The following is a 22,037-nucleotide window of genomic DNA, read 5'->3' as shown; positions in this document are numbered from 1 at the left end:
ATGTGGGGCGACAATCACATTTACAGAAAAAAATGAAAAATCTTCACTGTGTGTTTTGTTGCCGGTGTGTGTGTGTGTGTTAATTTTTAAATAGCTGGCAGGTAGATTTTTAAAGTCACTATAATTTCTATTTTCTTGAAGAAATGAGACCAGATTGTAAAGTGCCACTTGAGTGCGTTTAATCATTTAACCAACATTTTGTATTAACTGCTGCAATATCTAACAAGTTATTACAAAAAGCTGCACAGTTTATAAGAAAAAGCGTTCAAGAATTTTAATCACAAAATGCGGCGGATTATTACATAATGAGCAAAAAATGTACTGCGTTATTCCGTAACGCGGCGCTACGTGGCGTGTGGCGTTACGGTTGCCTGAAAAGCCGGCGGCGACTGACCACGGTGCAGTTGCTGGAGGCGGAGATGCACTTCCTGTCCTCGCACCACTGGCAGCCCTGAGTGTTGGCTGCGCAGCTGGCGCAGTCGGAGAACCGGAAACACTGCTCGTCCGTGGTGTCTGCGGGGGGGAAAGGAAACCAGGCGTCTCACTGAAAATCTCCAGGTGAAAACGAGCGAGAGTCATTTACCTGTGTTACTAATCCAAGTGATGCAGATGATCTACTGCTCTATATGTCGCTGTCAATGTGAGTCGGAAGAATTCTAGACCAGGGTTCTGCAAGTTCTTCCATTAAAAGAGACGTTTATTGTCTCTTTCCACACAATAAAATTCTTCTGGAGCCACAAAACACGTTTAACAATAAAAGAACACGCAAAAATGTTATAAAATATAATGTAATGTAATAACTGGTCAATAACGTGAAACAAATTTAACAAGAATTGAAATGTGATCTTAATAGTCTTCTGTTCTCTATAATCTTATAGATTATAAACAACAGAAGACTAATAATGACTTGGGCAACAGCAATCATACACAAATACCATAAACTGGATATATATGTATTTATACGTATATACAGATACAGGTATTAACAAATAGTACAAACTTTTAGAACTCATTCTTTCAGTGTTATTCAAGCAGTTCGAGTCCAAATCATAAATCATTGACTCACTTTATGATGAAATAAAATTATTACAATATTTAGCGAAGAATATTTTGCCTGCCCCATAATGTAATATTAAAAGTTTTTAAGTTTTGGGCACAGCGCCTTGTTACATTATTGACCCATTATTACATTTCGGGTTTTATCAGATTTATTTTACAACAATTTTCTTCAGTGTTACATTTTGGGCTCTAACAAGCCATTTTTAGCAGTTGTAACTTTTTTAACCTATTTTAAGTAATTCAGGTAGTTTGGTTGTTTTTACCATTTTGAAGGTTTGTTTTTTTCTAGTCATTTTATCAATTCTGTCAGTTTTTCCTCCATTCTGGACCGTTTCAAACATTTTGGCTATTTTAGTATATATATATATATTTATTTATTTATTTAGTTTTTATTTTTTTTAACCAATTAAGCTTTTTCTTCAAGCGAATCCTCCTCCTAAAACTTGTTTTCTGGTTTCTATCAATTTTAGCATTTTGTAGCATTTCAATTTTACTTTAAATACCAATTTTAGCAGTTTCGCAGATAAATATAAAATCTGTGCACGCACGATAAAACGCCTAAAAGCTGAAACAAGACATGGATGATCGATGTGTGTCCTAAATAAGCCTAAATTTCAGTAATGACTTTTCTACCTAAACGCTCGCGAGGCGCCTGAAGCTGAATCCCTGCAAGAGCGACGGCAGCTACATCTGCTTTAGACTGGCGGTAATTACTCTGAGATTAGGTAATTGTTGCAAAGTTGACCCGGTGTGCCTATAATTACAGAATGCAAACAAGACTTTTGGAATAATTAACATTCTCATGAAAAATAACCCCCGTGGGAGTAACGCTGGTTTGTGGATGTTGGTCGCTCGCTGGAGAATCACTCCGACAATGAAAACAGTGAAACAAAGAACCGGTTTGAGGTAAACGGTGACTGGAAGGGGGTTTACGACCCGTTTACACGACAACGCTTTCAAGTGAAAAAAGAAAACCTGTTGTGTTTTTGGTGTTTGTAAGACGACGATGCTCAGAGCGACTGAAATCGCAACTTTTCGAAAACTGCTCTCAAGGTGGGAACCCTATGAAAATGCTCCGACTCTGTTTTTCTGTGGAAAACAGAACTTTGTGAAAATGCTCAGACTCCATACCCGTGGAAACAGGCAAAAACAAAACTTTTTTAGAACGTTTAGACTCCGTTTCCATGGAAACAGGCAAAAATGCAACGTTTTGAAAACGCTCAGACTCCGTCTCTGTGGAAACGGGTAAAAACACAAATTTTTGAAAATGTGATGACGCCATTTCCGTGGAAATAGAGGAAGCATTGCTACTGCGTATACGCACCATGGCTGTAGTGAACAGTTTTACTGCACATGCTCAGTAGAAACAATAAGAACAATGTTTCATGTGTCATGACTCCCAGTCCAGATTCTCCTGGGACTTGGTACTTTTATTTTGACAGTCACCGTAATAACAATCCAACATGGATGTCTCTCATTGTACATGTTTATAGCGCATTCTTCTCTGCAGCGTGTGTGTGTGGTTTCATCACAAAAACAAACAACAGCACCCACTAGTGGCCCAGCATACTAACTACATCATTTTCCAAATGTTGCCACGTAAACGCTAAACATTTCGGAAACGATGAAGGAAAAACGATGCGTTTTCAACGTACCAGGTCGCGAGGGGCAGAAGGTGGCAGGTGACTCGTCCTCCGGTGGTTTCAGCTCCCGGGGGGAACATCTGCTCTTGAGCCAGTGGCAGCGCAGGCCCGGTCCGGCTGACGCACACGAAGCCGGGCTGTTGAAGGCCAGACAGGAGGGCGGAGTGTAGGCCAACACGTCATTCAGAAGAAGACCAGAAAACCCTCCAAAGATGTACATGGAGCTGGAGAGGGGGAAAAAAAAAAGACGTGGAGAGGATTATAACCGTGTGCACGAGGCTCTGGGTGGAAGAGATGCAGCAGAAGTGGCAGCAGTGTTCAGAAACAACCTTTAAAAATAAACCTGAACTTTGGAGTGCAGAGGAGAGGGCAAAGAAAAAAAGAAAGGCGCAGTCGAGCAGAAGTGGTTTGAAGCTGGTTTTTGATGCTCAAAGCTGACATTTCAGTGCTCAAAGTCGACGTTTTGGTGGGAAAATGGTGTTAAAGAGTCGCAGCACATTGTGATGGAGCTAACTTTTAACTTTCAGGAAGCAGATCTTTATTTTTTTTTCTACTCTACTAACCAATGAAAGGTTCAGGGATACAAAAAGTACAGTTTAAAAAGAAAGGACATGACACAGGCTTAAAAAAAAACCCAACTATTTGTGTCCCAAGCAGGGATTTCGAGTTGGAGCCCAAACATGCTTGACCACAAACCCTCAGACGGAAACTTCTGTTCATATGCTGCGTTCAATAGGTGTGGAAGTTGGTTCATTTCCAGGGAGCTTGCGGCTGCGTAGCAAACAGAGCAGTACCACTGGTGACCTGTGGGGGGCGGTGTTGTGCAGTATGTGCAACGAGAGTGGGGTTGTCGAACGTAACGCCCGTGGGCCAAAGCCGGCCCGCAAGAGGCTCCAATCCGGCCAAACCACCAAGAAAACATTGATTTTTTATTTTTTTTTAAATTAAACATTTTTTAAGAGTAGCAGATACAGCACAACAATGAGATGTTGTGACGGATAGCAAACTAGCATTAGCCTCAAAGCCATGCTGTCGGGGGGAAATTTGTAAAAATGCCCATAAGGCAACAGCTATAGCAGGTTTTTTTTTCTTTTTGGGACATTTCACAGTATTTTGCACCAGAAGGTTTCATTAAAAGTGGCTTTCTGTTGAGATTGTAGCCGTTTTCAGCAGTAACTGTTTGGTTTTGCAGAAATATTGAAATTTTTATAACAAGAAAAGACTTTCAAATTTGAAGGTTATTTTGTTCGGCACGATGTTACCCGGCCCCCTCAAGATGAACTTGGACTGAACTAAACTGTGTTTGAAACCTCTGCTTTCGCTTTTTTTCAGTTTGTCACGGTCACTTTAGGTTCTCTGATATGCTTGGAAAAGGAAGGTGAACGAACATTTGTCACGGACCTAAATTATATGCAACAAGAGCAATGAGAGATTTCCGACATTCGCCAAAGGTTGACCTGGAAGAAAATAAAGAAGAAGTTTACAGATCACCTCTAAAACTAGAGAAACAAATATACGCCGATGATTTTATTTTGTCCTTGGCCGATGTGATGATATTTTGTCGCATGCTATTTAACACAATTTCGTCATCTTCACTGAAATAAAAGGCGTAAAGTGAATAAATGATTAACCTTTCATATTTACAAACCGAATCCTTTGACCAACTTTGCTGTGTGAATCAGGGAAGCATCAGAAAACAGCTCCAGAGGTGTAAAGCAAAGCTATTGTGATGATAAATAAGGAATTCCTGGTGTTGCATCCACCGGTGTATTCTACTGTAATATATTTAGAAGGTGAAAACAAAAGTTGCCGGTGAGGTGAAGGAGTGACGGGAGACGCTTCAAAAACAGAAGGATTCAGCGAAGTGAGCGGTATATTAAAAAATAAAAACAAAAGGTGTAAAGCGAGACTAAATATAACGGTGGGATAAAGAGATGAAAACCATACACAATCCACACAACAAAACCAGAACCCGAGGAAGGAGGAAAGGCGGAGAAGAAAGTCAAACGAAGACGCTCAAAACTTAAGAGGACGACGTCGGAAGACACAGAGGAAACGCAAGGCTGTGCCAGGAGAGTAATGCGACGTGAACAGCTGATTTGCATACAGGGACGAGTGATTCAGCAGAGGGTAACGTTTTAATATCGAGTCCAGAAATGAAGTAGTAAACGTCCTTTAAAAAAAATTTAAAAAATGAAATACAAGGAGAAACTCACCCGTTGCTCACGACAGCAGAGTGTCCAAAACGGTTGACGTCGCGGTGCAACGCCGGTCTGGGGAGGAGCGTCCACTCGTCACACGCTAGAAACAAGAATAGACTTCTAAATACACCAAGGCATTATAGACAAACTTATGTAGAATGAAAAGATAAAGGTTGGGGTTTTTTTTTTTCCAGCTATCCAGGTTGTTGTTGTTTTTTTTTTAAATACTGAGGGTGTGTAGCCCCGCATTATGTAATTATGGTGCATTATGTAAAACATTGTGCCCTTCATACATATACAAGGTTCTATGTTTAAATGAGAAAACAGTTAAGATTATGCTCATGACCTGCCAACACAGCAATGGTAGAATTCAGGATCTATATCAGGTTTAACTTTCAAAAATCACCTGCCATTTCTTTTTTCTCGAAGAAATGAAACCAGATTGTAAAGTCCTACTAAGTACATTTAATCATTTAACCAGCATTTTGTAATAACTGCTGTAGTAGGTGAAGTTACTAGAAAATGCGTTCAAGAACTTTATTACAAAATGCGCCGTTACACCATTACATAATGAGTTGAAAATGTATTCCATAATTACATATTGCACCATTATTACATAATCCGGCACCGCAGTTATATACAGGAAATATGGATGTTGTGCTATAACCTCCGTATTGTGATTAAGACAACAGAAAGTGTTTGCAGGAGGAGGATGGGGCGGATGGAGGGATCATGAAGTCCGCCTTTGATAGTCTAATTTCGCCACACAAACATCAAATGATATACGGTGCAAACATTTTCAGCACCCACTAGTGGCCCAACACGCGAACTGCATCGTTTTCAGCATTCTCAGTAGAGCTCACTAGAGGGACTTTTAGACTGAAATTCAGGACTAAGGCTGGATTTGAGGCAATACACTCTGAATACAATATCGTTGGACCTCTGACAATGATGTCAAATTGTTGACAAACTGTCTATTATGGGACCTTTAACAAAAACTTACAGGTTTTACACCAAATATCAAGAATCTTGAGGAAAATAAACCCGTACTAATCTGTATTTAGCCAAATGTGCGTTGAAATCTTGCATGATAGGAATAATGCATTCAAAACTAACATTTGGATTACAGTTCATAAAAAGTCCTTATTCTCAGATAATCTGGCCGATGACTTCCTGAAACACTTCATAGCAGTGACGCACCCGCTTCTCTCATCAGCTCAGTGTATTTTACTATCTGGATTTTACAACCCTCCAATGTTTTAATGACCTCTACATACTCCCATTATATTATTATGGAAATGACTGCGTGCCTGTGTGTGCTAGTGTAAATGTGCCATTTCCTGTATGCAAAGCGTCCCCGGGACGTAAACAGAGCCGCAGGAGCGTTAGGGTTTGGGGCGGGGGGCCAGGTTGGTAACGGCCCCGTTAAGCAGTGTGTTAATCGGGAGCGTTTGTTTTAAGAGGGACGGACGCGGCAGAGGACGTGGCGATAGTAGAGGAGGAGAAAAGAGAGGGGGGAGAGGAGAGGAATCATTTCAATCAACAGCGATGCTGTTTGTTTACCAAAAACTGCACAAATATACGTGGATTTACCCGTAAAGCTTCTCAAAAACACTCCGAGTCAACAGGTTCACGGCAGTCTGGGGATTTGGACTTGTGTTGTCGTGGCATCTATTTCCAGTTCTTGCGCGCACACGCAGCTATTTTGTCATATAAGTTTCGGTACAAGCCGTGAAAGCATCGAATTGGCACCTTCGCTTTCGCGAGCGTCGCTCAGCAGGACGCTCCAGGTGTGCGTGTCTCGCCGACACCGATAATCCACCTGAAGCTGCTGGCAGTGGCACGCGTGGCGTTTCGGGTTTAAATATTCCTTTTTACAACTTGTGGTACTTTCCACCGGGAGTGCTAAAATTAAACTTTTGCACAACGAGGCAGCGGGAGTGCGAACAAGCGACAGTTTTTCTCGGAAGACGCGTCCCCAGTTGTCCCAGCAGCAGACGGAAGGCAGATGACAGTTAAACCTGTGGAGACTTTAAAGGAGTCGTCACCCGGAATTCACATTTTTCCTTGTTAAAACGTGTTTATTGGTCTTGGACCTCAGTTGAAACAAATTTTGTTGTTGTTGTTGTTGTTTTGGGCTCAAACCAGAATCGCCCACAAGGGGGCGCACCCAAAAACGGAAGATTTTGATTTTGTGCTGGAGTTTTGTCATAAACACAGGAAGCAAATATCATAAACCCTCCTCTGTTAAACTCAATGGTCAGCCACGGCTAGCGGTTAGCCGCGGCTAGCAGATAGCTGGCGGTTAGCCATGCTTAAAGGTTGCATCCCCAATCCGACGGGAAGGTAAATTGCTCTGAGCTGCGATTAAGGATGTCAACAGTAGGTAACAGTGGGTTATCAAAGGGAAGCGTACCTTCAGCATACTATCCAGCGGTTAGCCGCGGCTAAGGTGACTAACAAATGACCCTGTATTTCATTTTGAATCTCCAGGGTGCGTCGCTCTGCGGCGTGAATGATTGTGGACGGCTCCACAATCAGTTATCTTTATCTATCATGTAAGCAAAGGACTGCTATGCTATCTCTATGCTATGCTATCAATGATTGACAGTTCCTGCAGCCAATCAACACGAGCCAAACGTGAGTAAAGTCAAAATCTGACATCGACCATAACAAATGGTCAGATCGGCTCTATGTTCCATCTTTTTTCCTAATAAATTGTAAAAATTGATTTAAGAAGTATAACTTATCAAATCCCACCCCTTCTCCATAAATAACATAGAATTTTATTTTAATATTAATTTATTAATATTAATATTTAATATTCAATTCACTCAAGCGTGTTAGAATTATTATAATAACACAATTTATCCGATGAAATGTTCCCAGTTGGACGGACGAAACTGTCAACGAGGTTAAGATTTAAAAGTGTAATGGCACCAATCATTCTGAGTGTATAGTCTGATGCAGAAGTGAGGAGTGGTACTCTTTAGACCAAGAAGTCCAAATGCATTGGCGTGGCTTAAAGAAACAAGGAAAACTTTTAATCCTTGAAATGCATTCATTTCAATGGTTGAAAATTTAAGGTAAAGTTTGCAGATCTTTACCACTTTATTTTTTTGGTTTTAAGTTGCTTTGGGATATTGTGTGTAAATTCAGGTCTCAGTTACAGAGTCAAATATTTCAAACATACAAGCACCTGATGCCTGGTCACAGTTGAAGAGATTATTCTGAGACCACTTCAACAAGCCTCACTGACGCCAAAACTGTCAAACTGTCCACCAGAGGAACTGCAGACTCAACAGATACACATCAGATGAAACACACACACACACACACACACACACACACACACACACACACACACACACACACACACACACCAGGACAGATTTTAATTTCCTCTCAGGATATGAGAAAATCTGTGTTAATAATGCATGGTGGGACAGAGAGAGAGATCATGAGTCAACATCGAGTCGGGCGGGCGGGCGGGCGGGCACACCGGGCTGATTGACAGCTTGATGTGATCTGCACTAATGGAGGGCTTGATGAAGAAGGAGGAAGAGGAGGAAGAGGAAGAGGAAGAGGAGGAGGATTCTTCAGCAGCAGCAACCGTCTGCTTCTCGGGGCTTCCAACATCGGACAAACCGGCTCCCAGCCTGCTCAGGGCCTTTCAGTGTGTGTGTGTGTGTGTGTGTGTGTGTGTGTGTGTGTGGGGGGGGGGGCGCTGCAGTGTGTGGGTGTGCGCCTCCAGTCTGCGGCGCTGGAGAGGACCGCGTTTTTAATCAGAGTTCATTTTACCCCCAAAATCTAATTAGAAGTGTGAGGGTGGCAGAGTTAAGGGGGGGGGGGGGGGGGGGGGGGGTGGATTAAATCCAAATGAAAAGTGCCTTCCGTGTCGACCTGAATCTAATGTGTGGCAGCCGAAGAGCAGGAGAAGCTAATAGCATCATGTCGCCGCTCCAAGGTTAGCGCGGAAAAACAAAAACAAATTAGAGCGTCGAACCCCCCCAACACACACACACACACACACACACACACACACCGCACACACACACACACACACACACACACACTGCTTACAGCAATCATGGAGGCAGCGAGGAGCAGAGCAGCAAATGAAGACGAAACAAGAGACGGTGAGAAGTGAGTTCCACAGGTGGAACTAATTAATTATCACCTGCAGACGAGGTGGAGGGCAGAGTTTTGTTTTTTGTCGTTTTTTTTTTTTTTTTCACAAGGACTTTGTGAAGAAATGTGCAGTGCTGTGCAAAAAAAAAAACTGTTTGACCTCACAAGCCGATGTGTTTTGTTTAAAGCCCACTTCCTGTGTCACTTCTTTGCACTAGTCGAACCGGCGAATATATTGAAATATACGGGTACGTACCATCCCTTGCCACTAGAAGTCACCGTATGACAACAGAATGCTGCCACACCAAGGAAAAAGCTCTAATCCTTTCAGATTTGACTTCGTATGAGGGAAATAACACCAGAAATAAAAGTCTACACAGAAAAGTCGAAAGATGTATGAAGTACGAAATTTATCTCGTTATGCAAAAATATAAATTAAGCAGATCTTCGTTAGGCGACTCTTTAGTCTTAGTAGATTAAAAATATATATATACATAATGAAAAGAAAACTTTGTCTTCGTGATGGACTGTTTGAAACAAAAAGCAAAAGTGATGAAATGTCAAAGCAGCATTAGTTGTAAAAGACAGAGAATAATTAAATAATTAACGGCAGAAAACGATGTAGTTTGCAAGTTGGGCCACTAGTGGGTGCTGTTGGTTGTTTTGGTAACAATATGGTATAAACATTAACAATGGTATGCAGATATTCTAGTAGACGGATGACCAAGTTGGATTGTTATTACAGTGACTGTCAAAATAAAAGCACCAAGTCCCGGGAGAATATGGACTGGGAGTCATGGCAACACGGAGGAAACGTTGTTCTTATGGTCCATTTACTGGCACATGTGAAGAACTATTTACTCCAGCCGCGCTGCAGAAAAAATGCGTATTCTGAGTATTTGTGATGAAAATGTCTTTATTTTCCCGAAACCAAACAATTACGAGCAAAAATTATTACAATCTCAACATGAAGCCAATTTCAATTTAAGCTTCCGGTGCAAAATACAGTGAAATGTCCAAAAAAGTCTTCTCCTGTGACTGTTGCATTCTGGGAGTGTTCATTGTCGCGTTGCTACTCTTAAGAAGTTTGGCTGTTTTTATGTTTGACACCCCTGATCTTGGCCGAACCGGGGACTTTCCCACCGCCTCCTCTCCTTCTCCTTTGTCGTTTTCTTATTTCCACCACTGTCTCTCCGTCTCTGCAGTTAGTGAGCGCTGGCCAGCGGACAATAAAGTCGGGGCAGATGTGCGCGGTGATGAATAAATTATGATATTTATAAAGACAGGGGTGTGCTCGCGCAGGGCTGAGGGACGCGTAAATACCCGCGTTTTACTGCAACTGTTGATGGAGTGAAAGACAAAGCATCCAAGCGAACTCCACTTCCAGCTTCATTAGGACCGGGTCGCTTCATAAACAAAAGCTTCATTGTTTATCACCCTTGATTTTGCCTTTTTATTCACAGGCTTATTATCTGCTTCACCCTCGCACACCTTTATTGTCTTTAGGTAATTCCCTCTCTCTTTCCCTTAATCCCTCCTTCATTTACTCTTTATTTCTCTGAAGCTCGGAGTGTTTTACGCTCCCCCTTTTCTCGGCGCCCCGATTGCTTATTACCTCCACCGTGGAGTTTTTTGGTTTGGTTTGTTAGTGAGCGGGAAACAAAACCAAAAAAAAAACCCGTGTCGGTTTGATTTTAACGACATTTGGTGGAAAGGTAGTTTATGTGCCGAGGAAGATTTAACCCGGGAGATGGATTCATGTGTTATTTCTTTTATAACCACAACAACACTTTGGTCTACTAAACATCGTGAATTCCCTCAGACAACAGTGATTTCCAATACTGGAAAAACTGCCTTGTTCAAGTTGTACTGTTGTTTTCTCTCCCCGCACGCTCTGCTTTCATGTTTTACTCTTTCTCCAATTTTTATTGGCTCTGTCCAATCCTGCTATTTTGTCATTGTATTTTAGATTGTATTTTATGGTATGTTTCATGTGCTCGATTAGTTAGTCTTAATTATATTAATATAATTATGCCGCCTTTTACAAATAGTCAGCTGGTATGATTCCAGCCCCTTTGGCTGGATAAAGAGTATAGTATAGTATAGTATAGTATAGTATAGTATAGTATGGTGTGGTATAGTATAGTATAGTATAGTATAGTATAGTATAGTACGGACGTATAGTATAGCATATACGTATAACATAGCATAGTTAGTATAGTGCAGATGTATAGCTTGGAAATATAGTAGAGTAGATAAATATAGTATAGCATAACATAGCATATCGGGATAATATAGCATAGTTAGAATAGCGTAGAAGTATAGCTTGGAAATATAGGACAGTACATAAGTATAGCATAGTATAGTATAGCATTGTATTTCCACCAGAGATTAATAAAGTATATCAATTCTGAAGTATAGTACAGTACAGTACAGTATTGCATAGCATAGAGGTATAGTATGTCATAGTTAGTATTGTATAAATGTATAGTATAGTATAGCTTAGTTAGTATTGTATAGAGGATAGTATAGCAATGTTACCAATGAATAGTATTTAAGTAAAATGTGGAAGTATAGTACAGAAGTATATGATAAGTATAGCATAGCATTGTGTAATATAGTAGTATATCATGGTTAGTTAATACAGTACAGTACAGTATAGTATAGGAGATGGATTGATGGTATCCACCTTAAACAGCCATATATTAAAGATTTCGTCTGTATTTTTTCCACTTATGTTACGATCTGCTCTCCCTGTGAGAAGATTTATTGGCACAGGTGAAGAATTCGTGTCGCTCACTATTTGACTGAAGGCAGTCGACCTTTAGGATTCAACAGATTGCATTTTCGCAAACATCTGTCAGTGTTAACATTCGGGATCGAGTCGTAACGCCACTTATCCTTCCTGAACCTGACCCAGTAGAATCACAGCTTTATAGTGGGTTTGAGTTTCGGATTAATCACAGTTCTGATTAGTTTGGAGCTTTTTAATCACATTGAGGTTTCCTTCGACAGATAAAAGTGCTGAGTTAACGTGGAAACTGTTCTTAGTTGACTTCTGCACATCAGTGTTAAAATACACAAAGGCAGTTTTACCTCTTGAGCCAATAAAAGTTGTAATTTGGGACACTTTTTGTATTATATGCAACTTTGCAAGAAGATACTGTTGTTAAATTGGGCATGAATGCTTCTTTTCCGTCAGACTTTTCTTCCTCTTCAACTCGACTTTATGAATTTACATCCATGTCTCTCTGGTCTCCTCCTCCTGTCGGTTAATCTTCTTCCTCCCTGTTGTTTCCCTCCTGTGAAGAGTTGGTGTAATCCCTCTTCCCCCCCCCCCTCTCTCAAAGCTCCCGTCTTCCTTCTCTTTCGCCGTCCCTGTCAAGGGGAGCAAACATCCTCATGCCATCTGCTCTATGATGCAACTGGGTAGCCTGTAATGGGATCCTCCATCATCCATACTCTCCACCTACGTATACTGCAGGGTCTGCAGCCTCACTGTGCGGGAAGCAGGGATGTTTTCTGTTGTTTTGTAGGCTTGGATGTGGCACAGTAGGCTTCCCACTACTACTATTACTTTTTTAACCTATGTAACCAGTATTCAACATGCTCACACACCATTGGTGACAATGTGCTGTAGGACAGATCAACAGGCGATCAGGGCGAGACGGGGGATCGAACCGCTAACCTTCACAGTCAACCCATTCCATCAGCTGAGTCATGGAATATAATGGTAAAATAGCAGTGAATTACAGTAATTGACGGTATATGATGGTCGGATAATGCTACACATTGGTAATATAAATGTACAGTTGAGTACTGAATGGTAGTTCATTGGTATATAGTGCCATCATAATGTATGTGATGCTATATAACTGTCATAATGACAAAATGGTGACATAATAGTATATGATGGTCATGCAATGACATAAAATGGTATATAACAGTAATTGATGATATATGCTGGTGTATGATGGTGTATACTGGCCAATGTGAATGTATATTTTGGTACAGAATGGTAATTTGTTAAATATTAATAATATAATGTATGTGATGGTAAATAACTGTCATGATGACATACAATGTTAATATAATGGTATATAATAGTAAATGATGGTAACTAATGATACACATTGGTAATGTGTGTGTTGGTAATATCATTGTTAATTTTGGCAAAGAATGGTAACCGATTGATATATGGTGATAATTTTGTGTACGTGATGGTATATAACTGGCATGACATAAAATGGTGACATAATGGTAATTAATTCCTATTTAATCATAAATAATTGTAATGTAATGGTATATTCTTGTATATAATGGTAATATATTGGTATATGATAGTCTATAACGGTAATATAATATACATATGGGTGCAAAATAGTAGTAAAATCGCAGTGTATTGGCACATAATCATAATATAATGATACGTATAATGTATATAATACGACATAATGGCAATCTAATTATATGTTTTGGAACCTAAAGGTAATATAATTAATAATGGTGATATAATGCTGTGTGATGTTATATTAAATAATGGTAAAGTTATATGATTAAATATTGTGATATGTGATGGTACATAACAGTCATATAATGAGATTTTGGTATATCATTTCAACATAATTCTATATTAGGGTTTATTATGAAATAACATAAAATGGAAATAGAAAACTAGCATAATATCATGGTTCATTATGGGAGTATGTATAACGTAATATAAGATATCGTGAAAAACATTTGTGTAAACATATGTGTAAACATAGAGATTAAAACGGTATATTAAGTACATTCAGACATAAACACCCATAACTGGGAAACTACAACAAATTGCTTCATCGCTTCACAATGAAATCTTGATTTGGGACTGGTCCTTACCGACGTCGTACGCCAGGAAGTCGGCAGAGAAACACTTGGCCCCGTTGCTGAGCGACGTGTCGTTGTGCGTGTTCCCTCCGAACACCAGCACGGTGCCGCTCAGCAGCACCGCCGAGTGGAGGTAGCGCGCCACGCCGCTCTCCCTGAGGATCAACCTGCACACAAACAGGTGGAGACACAACGGGGAAAGAACGCGGGTCGACGGCCATTAGGAAAGAGGTAATTTGTCAGGCATCCGGGTCCCTGTGTGTGTGTGTGTGTGTGTGTGTGTGTGTGTTGGTGTGTGTGTGTGTGTGTGATGGCATGTTGTTATTGATAGCGTCTGGGTGCGTGACCCGACCTGCGATGGCTGCCCTTCATACCGGCTGTTCCTCCACAAGAGCAGCACACACGCACAAACAAAATACACACGACTCAGACGTGGTAGGAGGTCTCGGTCTGCCGTGTGTGATCTCCCGGGGGGGTGGGGGGTGGGGTCAAAGGTCACATAGTGAAGAGCAACTGCAGCGACTTCTTCATTTACAGCAGTCACTCTGAATTTCCACCGTCTCAGAGGTCTAAAAACAGAACCCACTGACCCACCCTCCATTCATAAAACACACACTAAATCTGTGGTTGTGGAGGCCCACGGTCAGACACTTTATTATCTTATATACCTCTCGATACACCTCTTCCGGGATTTATGCGCCTTTCAGTTAGCTATTTCATAAAAAAAGAAAAGAGTGTGTCTGGGTAATTGAAACGCACTGATTTACACCGGAAGAGTGCAGTTAGTTTGAATGCTGACATTTATGATGAATCCATCATATTTGGTCTGAATCTTAAGAGACGCAATCTGATGAACGCTTCACCTCATTATTATCGAGACAAATCATCAGAGCGCCCAACATCTTCGTACCGGTTCTAAACTTTGGAACAAACTCTTTTAAGAAAATCGTCACATGATTTACAAGATACGTCGTACATAAAGAATAACAAGAGTAATCTTGTCTGAAACGGTGAAAGCTGCCTTCTTATTTCTGCGTTTCCCACTTTAATTTCTTCAAGAGACATTAAGTTACATCATTAGTCCCCGCCCAGTTCTCTAACTCGCAAAACATGTATAAAAGGGAAGACTACAGCAATTACATGTGTGCGTGAACGTAAAAGCACTATGAACTGAATGCACAAAATTCAAGTGAGACTGTGACCAAAATAAAACCATTAATTCATTAATTCAATCAATTAGATCAAATGAAAAGGATTTTTGTCAATCAAAATAAAAAGTTTAAATCTAAGGTTATTATGGCACAACTTTACCGATCCGGCTCATGCAAGATGACATGTTGGCTGCATGCGGCACCTGAATTAAAACGTGTTTGACACCCCTTATCAAAGTAGTAATATTACAGAGCTGGACTGGGGACAGTGTGTGTGCTGGGCTCGTATACAGGAAATTGTAAGATTTATCTCAAAAGGTTGTTGTGCTGCTTAAGATTAAGATTTTTTTATAATCGAATTTTGAACACTTTAAAACAAAGCCTTGTTTAAAAAACAATTCAATAAATACTAAGTAATAAATAAGAATATCAGATAATATCTTGGTAAGATTTTAGGTTCTCGTCGTGTCTGTCGGCATGAAGTCTAAATAAAACATGACTGAGTGTTTAAATAAATACTAACATGTATATATATACACATGTCACGTACAGGACTTTATCATGCCATGGTACGTTTGTCAGGAGCGTTCTGCTGACAGCGGAGTCTTATAGGGTTACTGGGAAACGTCAGGAATGGTCCGGTGTGGGAATTCCCTAACGTCCAGGAGCTCGAGAGACACTTGACTCCAACGACAAATTCCAGCCGGAAAGCGAGAGCCGGAGAGAGACAGCAGGCCGCTGAGCGATCACATGTAGGAGGTGAAGGGTCGACGCAGAGCGGAGCGTCTTTTACTCATTTATCAGCCTGAGGTCATCCGAGGTCAAAACCTCCCGTCCGGCCCGACTAGTGCAGTATATGATGGTATATAGTGGTAACATAAAGGCGATAATATGATATATAATTGCAATGTAATGGTCATTTTTAAAACTGTATCTGATCTTTACTTAATCTCTTCCAGAAATATGTTCTTATATATAAAAGACCGCTGTCATAAATCACATAGCGTGACATAAATTAGACATGAAACAAGAGCAATCAGAGAATTCTGACGTCCGCTAAAGGCTGACCTGGACTCAGAAAAATAAAAAAATAAAAAAAGTTTCCGGATCACCAACAAAATTTTACGTAATTCTCCATGGCCTAACATCTCTCCGTGGTGAAAATTCCGACAAAATCCGTGCAGCAGTTTTGACGTAAGCCTGACAACAGACATCCAGATAAATATACGCCGGAGATTTTATTACGTCCTTGGCGGTCATAATTAAATCAGAAAGTCAGATTTGATGTTTGAAATGTTATTTTCTTTAAGACAAAGAACAGCAATCTCATTTTAAAAAGACTAAGGAAGCAGCAATAACACTTTTTTAAAGGATGAGTAGAAGTACTAGCCTTTAGCTTCTTGCCAATATGGTATACCGATATGAGTACTTATTAAATGCCATAGAGAGTAATTTATACTCCACGGCTATACTCCTGGCGTCCGCGTCTATACACACTGCTATATGAGGATAGGTGGAAAAATATGTGATGAAGGAGAGAAAGCGGGAAGAGACAACAAAGGAGCAACAAAAAAAGAAGAAGGAATCTGTACCACAATGCCGCCACAAGAGGTCGCCATATGTCCGACAATCTCAGGCATGTGGGTACAGCTGGGCCCAGTGAGTATAGCGCTGATAAAATCAGATGAAGTACTTTAAAATGAATACTGATGGTTGAAATCATACAAGTCTCTTCGATAAGCCCGAACGAGCTGAAAACCACTGTAAGACTGTCACAAGCAGCAGGGTGGAAGTAATAATTTCAAAGATTTAATGAGAAAGGAGGAATGTAAAGAGTGACTCATAACTTCAGCTGACAGACAAATGAAGTGTGGGTTAAAATGAAAGAAACTGACCCCCTGTGAGGAGCGGAGAAGAGTGCAAATTAATGAAAAACGCATGCAGCTCGGAGGGAAAAAGGTGATCAGCTTCAGCTTCACTTTCGTCAAGAGAAACTCTGCTTCAGTTTCACCGCTTTGCTCGGATCTTCCTATCACTGATGTGTCGAGTTACGTGAGGCGGTGCTGTAACTGTTGGCGAGCGAGATACCTCAGCGTGACCTCTGACAAGATGAGCGCCCCAGACAATGAATGATGGGATTCACAAAATGAGGCAGGCTGGAAACGGTCAGCATAGACTCCAACGCAATTATCTTTCTGGCAGCCTTGAATGAAGCCGAGGAGATCGACGTCTATTTAGAGCCAAACTGTTCGTTCATAAACAAACCAACCAACCAACACACCCGTCAACCAGCCAGGCAATCAAATAGCAAACCGACCGGTCCCTGAACCAACCATTCTACAAACAATCAACCGAACACCTAACCAATGGACCAATAAATCAATAAGATTACAAGTTATCGAACAAACCAACCAACAAAAATCACCCACCCACTCAACCAATGAATCAATCAAATAACTAGTTATTGAACCAACCAACCAACAAAAAAAACAACCAACAATCAACCAATGGATCAAGCAGCCAAGCAATCAAACAGCAAAACAACCAATCCTTGAACCAACCAATCATTCTACCAACAATCAACCAATCACCTAACCAATGAACCAATGTATCAATCAAATAACCAGTTATTGAACCAACCAACAATCAACCAATGAAATAACCAGTTAAGCAATCAAATAGCAAAATAACCAATTCCTAAACCAGCCAACACCGAACCAATGACTCACTCAAATAACAACTTACTGAACCAACCAACCAACCAACAAAAAACCAACCAACCAATGAATCAACCGGCCAAGCAATCAAATAGCCAACCAACTAGTTTTCCAACAAACCAACCAACCAGTGAACCAACCAACCAATCAACCAACCAACTATTGTATCAACAATTACTAAACAAACAAACCAATGAATCAATCAACTAACCAGTTAACCAACAAACCAAACAGTCACTTGGTAAACCAACTAACCATTCTACCGACAATAAACCAATGAACCAACCACTCCACCCACACTCACCAACTCAATGGATTAATGGCGTTATCAACCAACCAACCCAAGTAAAGATTACCGAAATTTAGAATAAATAAAAAAACAAGGAATTATCTTTTTTTTAATCTTAAAAATAAACTTGAAAGATTAAAAATAACAGAATGAATAAAACATAATATAAAAACCAAATAAAATAGATGAATTATTTGATACGTATGTTAAATAAAAGTCACGAAGAAGGTCAAAACTATACAGAATGAATAAAGACAAATTCCCAAATAAATATCAAGGTAAAAGTGTTGTTTTAAAACCTTTTATATATTTCAACCTGAAACCCACTACTAATCTTTACAAAGGCTATAAACTATTCGGCAGTCTGACTGCAGCATGTGTGAACACTCGTAGATTTACCAGAAAGAACCAGGCGGTGGCCCGATAGCTATTTTAAAACATTAAAAATATTAGATTTGTCCCCGAATAAAAGCCTTCCTGTTTGTATACAAGAGTTGTTTTTCTTTTGATCAGTAGAGAAGGCAAATATCATTTAAGAGGACTGTTCATTTTTGAGTTAGGTTGAGTGAGAATATATCGTATAGATGTTTTTGTTTTTGGGGGAACGCCGTCAGGGATGAACTAAAATGCAGCAGGTCACTGTTAACTTTCAAAAAACGTTAGTGGGAAATGGCATCTTTTTTTTAAGGTGATTAAATGTGATTAAAAAAAAATCAATAATCGTAGTGTGGTGACTCATGAATGAACTCATGAATACTCTTGTTTTGTCCTGTCAGTCTGAATCATCTTGGAAACGGCGCGTTGTGGGGCGTCGGGCTCTCACCATGTTTTGGTGCGCACGTGGTAGCGGTACATGTGATCCACCAGGCCGTATTTGTTGTTGCTGAGCGCCTTGTACCCGCCGTGGACGAACACGCAGCCGCTGGCCCGGTCGTAGACGCTGCTGTGGCCGTAGCCCCCCTGGACCATGGCGCCGCCGGGGGAAACCACCTGCCACGAGTTGGACCCTGAGACACAGAGAGGAATGCTGCGGATCAGAGACCATTGCATGAAACGCTCGTGATGCGTTGGCACGTCGGTCGGCTTTCTGCCATCCTGCCAGAACGTGAAAGCCCTTTTGGTTCTGGAGGTGAGATGGAACGCCCGGGCCCCGCTACCCCCCAATTTTAAACCGCACCATAGACACACACATTGCATCCACCTCTTCAAAACACAAAGACACACCCTTACATACATCCAACACACATATAGGGCAGGGGAAGGGCGGGAGACGTGGCTCCCCCCAGCACCTCCCGCTGGGGTCCCGCCCCGGCCCGGGGTGAGTGCGGCTGGGATGCGGGGGGCGCGCTCCCTCGGGCATGGCGCTCGTGGGGGGGCTGGGGCGCGGTGCTCCTTCTCCATTTGCTGTTGGATTAGTGGAGGTTGGGACACGGTGGCCGGGTGGGGGCCCGGCCGGCGGCCTGGGGGGGCGAGAGTCATCACTCCCCCACCGTCCCGAGTGTGAGTGTGTGTGTGTGTGTGTGTGTGTGTGTGTGTGTGTGTGTGTGTGTGTGTGTGTGTGCGTCTGCGTCTGCGTCTGCGTCAGGGGTGGGTGTCTGTGGGGGGTGGGTCAGGGGTTGGGTATTTCAATTAAAACCGGGGGGGAGGGTCATGGGGCGGGTGGGATATGAGGCTCCTGGGGGTGTAGAGTTGACTGTCCTCCGACCGGGGCCTGCGCCGGCCTTCGCTTTCCTGGGTCTGGGGGCGGGGCTGGTCCGGGGCGCGGCGGCTGGGGCCGTCTCTGCCTTGCCGGGTTGGGGGGGGGGCGGTGGGTGGGCCTGTTCCCGGGGGTGCGGCGGGACTCGCCGCCGGGGTTGGGGGGGCTCTCGACCCGCTCGGCCCGGGGGCCCTGCTCCGGCCTTTTCTCGGCTTGGCGGCTTGGGTCGGGGCCTGGGGCCCTGTGCCCTTTATCCTTCTCTTGTGGGCCCCTCTTGCCTGGGGGGGATTCCTCTCTGCATTCTCCGTCGGGTGCTTTTTGGGCGGGGACGTGGCTCTCTGGGGTGGTTCGCTGGGGTCCCCCCGGGCCTGGGGGGCTTCCGTCTGCCGGGGTGGCGGTGTCCGGGCCCGATGGCCTCGGACCCCGGGGTCTTGCCACGGGTCCCCCCACAGCAGTTCCGGTCCCACCCAGTGGACAAACCACACGCACACACACACACACACACACACGCACACGCACACACACACACACACACACACACACTTCCACTCCTCACGAAAGGTGCTTCTGAAGTTGCTTGTTCTCTGTCATCATTTGCTCAAACTTTGGAGGTCATGTTCCTCTTTTGTTGTCGCCTCTTTGTTAATTCATGTTCCTGCTTCACGTTGCTGTCTAGATAGAGCTGCTCAGGCTGGTTAATCTAAGAAATCATTTTACTGTCTAGATAGAGCTGCTCAGGCTGGTTTAATCCAAAAACAGTTGGAAAATATTTGGATCAGTGTGATAACTGCAAATAATATATGTAGCACAACAAGGATATTGTATGTTATCCCCCTACCCCCTCCCCCCTCCTCCCTCCTCCCTCAACCTTTTTCTCTCTCTTCTCTTCTCTCTCTCTTTGAGCGTTCCCCCCCGGTCGTGTACGGCAGCCATGCCATCTTCTGACGGAGAAGGCAACAGGAGGAGACTCCAGGTCTCTCCCTGTTGCAAGACCAAAATCTGTTCTGACTCCGAAGGCTCTCAATCACATCATATTGTTGGCCCAAGCTGCCGAACAGGACAAGGGCAAAAGAGAAAAAAAAAAAAAAAAAAAAAGAGATGGAGCGACAGGGCGAGGGGGCGAGGGGGCGTGGGGGGGGGCGAGGGGATGGACGGGGGACACGGAGAGCGGGTCAACAGCAAGCGAGGCCAACGAAAATGAGAGTTTATTGAATTTAAAAGCGGCTTTTTAATAGGCCGGTGGATGCAAGCGCATTAATTCAGGTGCATGGAAAACATTATTAAAAAGACGCGGGGATTACTTCATCCCAGGAGTCCCAGATAACGGAGAGACACGAGAAAAACCAAGAGAGAGTCTGAAGGAGGGAGAATTTCAAAAGACTGAGGAAGAAACACGCCATCATGTGGAACCATGAGAAAATGAGTAGAGCGAGAGTGTTGGGGGGGCTGAAACAAGAGGCACACAAAGGAGGGAGGGAGGGAGGGAGGGAGGGAGGGAGGGAGGGAGGGAGGAAGGAAGGAAGGAAGGAAGGAAGGAAGGAAGGAAGGAAGGATGGAAAGGAGGGAGAGAGGGAGGAAGGGAGGGAGGAAGGAAGAAAGGAAGGAAGGATGGAAAGGAGGGAGAGAGGGAGGAAGGGAGGGAGGAAGGACGAAAGGAAGGAAGGATGGAAAAGAGGGAGAGAGGGAGGAAGGGAGGGAGGAAGGAGCGAAGAAAGAAAGGGAGGAAGGAAGGATGGAAAGGAGGGAGAGGGAGGAAGGAACGAAGAAAGAAAGGAAGGGAGGGAGGAAGGAAGGATGGAAAGGAGGGAGAGAGGGAGGAAGGGAGGGATGAAGCAAGCAAGGAAGAAAGCATGGAACGGAGGAAGGAAGGAAGGAATGAAGGAAAGATGGAAGGGAGGGAGAGAGGAAGGAAGGATGGAAGCAAGCAAGCAAGGAAGAAAGCAAGGAAGGAAGGGAGGGATGGAGAAAGAAAGAAAGAAAGAAAGAAAGAAAGAAAGAAAGAAAGAAAGAAAGAAAGAAAGAAAGAAAGAAAGAAAGAAAGAAAGAAAGAAAGAAAGAAAAAAAGAAAGAAAGAAAGAAAGAAAGAAAGAAAGAAGGCGCTCAGTATCAGGTGGTTCCGGGGCTCCTGTTCATAAAGCAGCATTAACACGTCAAACAGAGAAAAGAAGGAAAATCATTGCGTGAGCAGAAGACCTGAGTTGGGGGAATAAAGGCATTTAAAAAGAAGAAGAGGAAGTGATGGAAAAAGATGAGTGGATAGGGAGAGAAGACAAGAAAGCAGAAG

General features: G+C 42.6%; 1 protein-coding gene across 1 annotated transcript in view; it reads right to left on the bottom strand.

Annotated features, from left to right (window-relative positions):
* The window catches only part of LOC308120496 (attractin-like protein 1), a gene marked incomplete at both ends in the record, with an annotated part of 279,677 nt that overhangs the window by 217,166 nt on the left and 40,474 nt on the right, over positions 1 to 22,037 (bottom strand). Inside the window, 5 exons of the mRNA XM_080481128.1 lie at positions 395 to 513; positions 2,715 to 2,926; positions 4,919 to 5,003; positions 13,913 to 14,067; positions 18,881 to 19,064. Coding sequence (XP_080337254.1) covers positions 395 to 513; positions 2,715 to 2,926; positions 4,919 to 5,003; positions 13,913 to 14,067; positions 18,881 to 19,064 — 755 coding nt within the window. The remainder of the gene's footprint in view (positions 1 to 394; positions 514 to 2,714; positions 2,927 to 4,918; positions 5,004 to 13,912; positions 14,068 to 18,880; positions 19,065 to 22,037) is intronic.

This window comes from Lipophrys pholis (assembly GCF_963383615.2).
Source record: "Lipophrys pholis genome assembly, chromosome: 15".
Taxonomy (NCBI): domain Eukaryota; kingdom Metazoa; phylum Chordata; class Actinopteri; order Blenniiformes; family Blenniidae; genus Lipophrys; species Lipophrys pholis.
The sequence above is the reverse complement of the archived record's forward strand: the minus strand, read 5'-3'. Positions and strand labels throughout refer to the sequence as shown.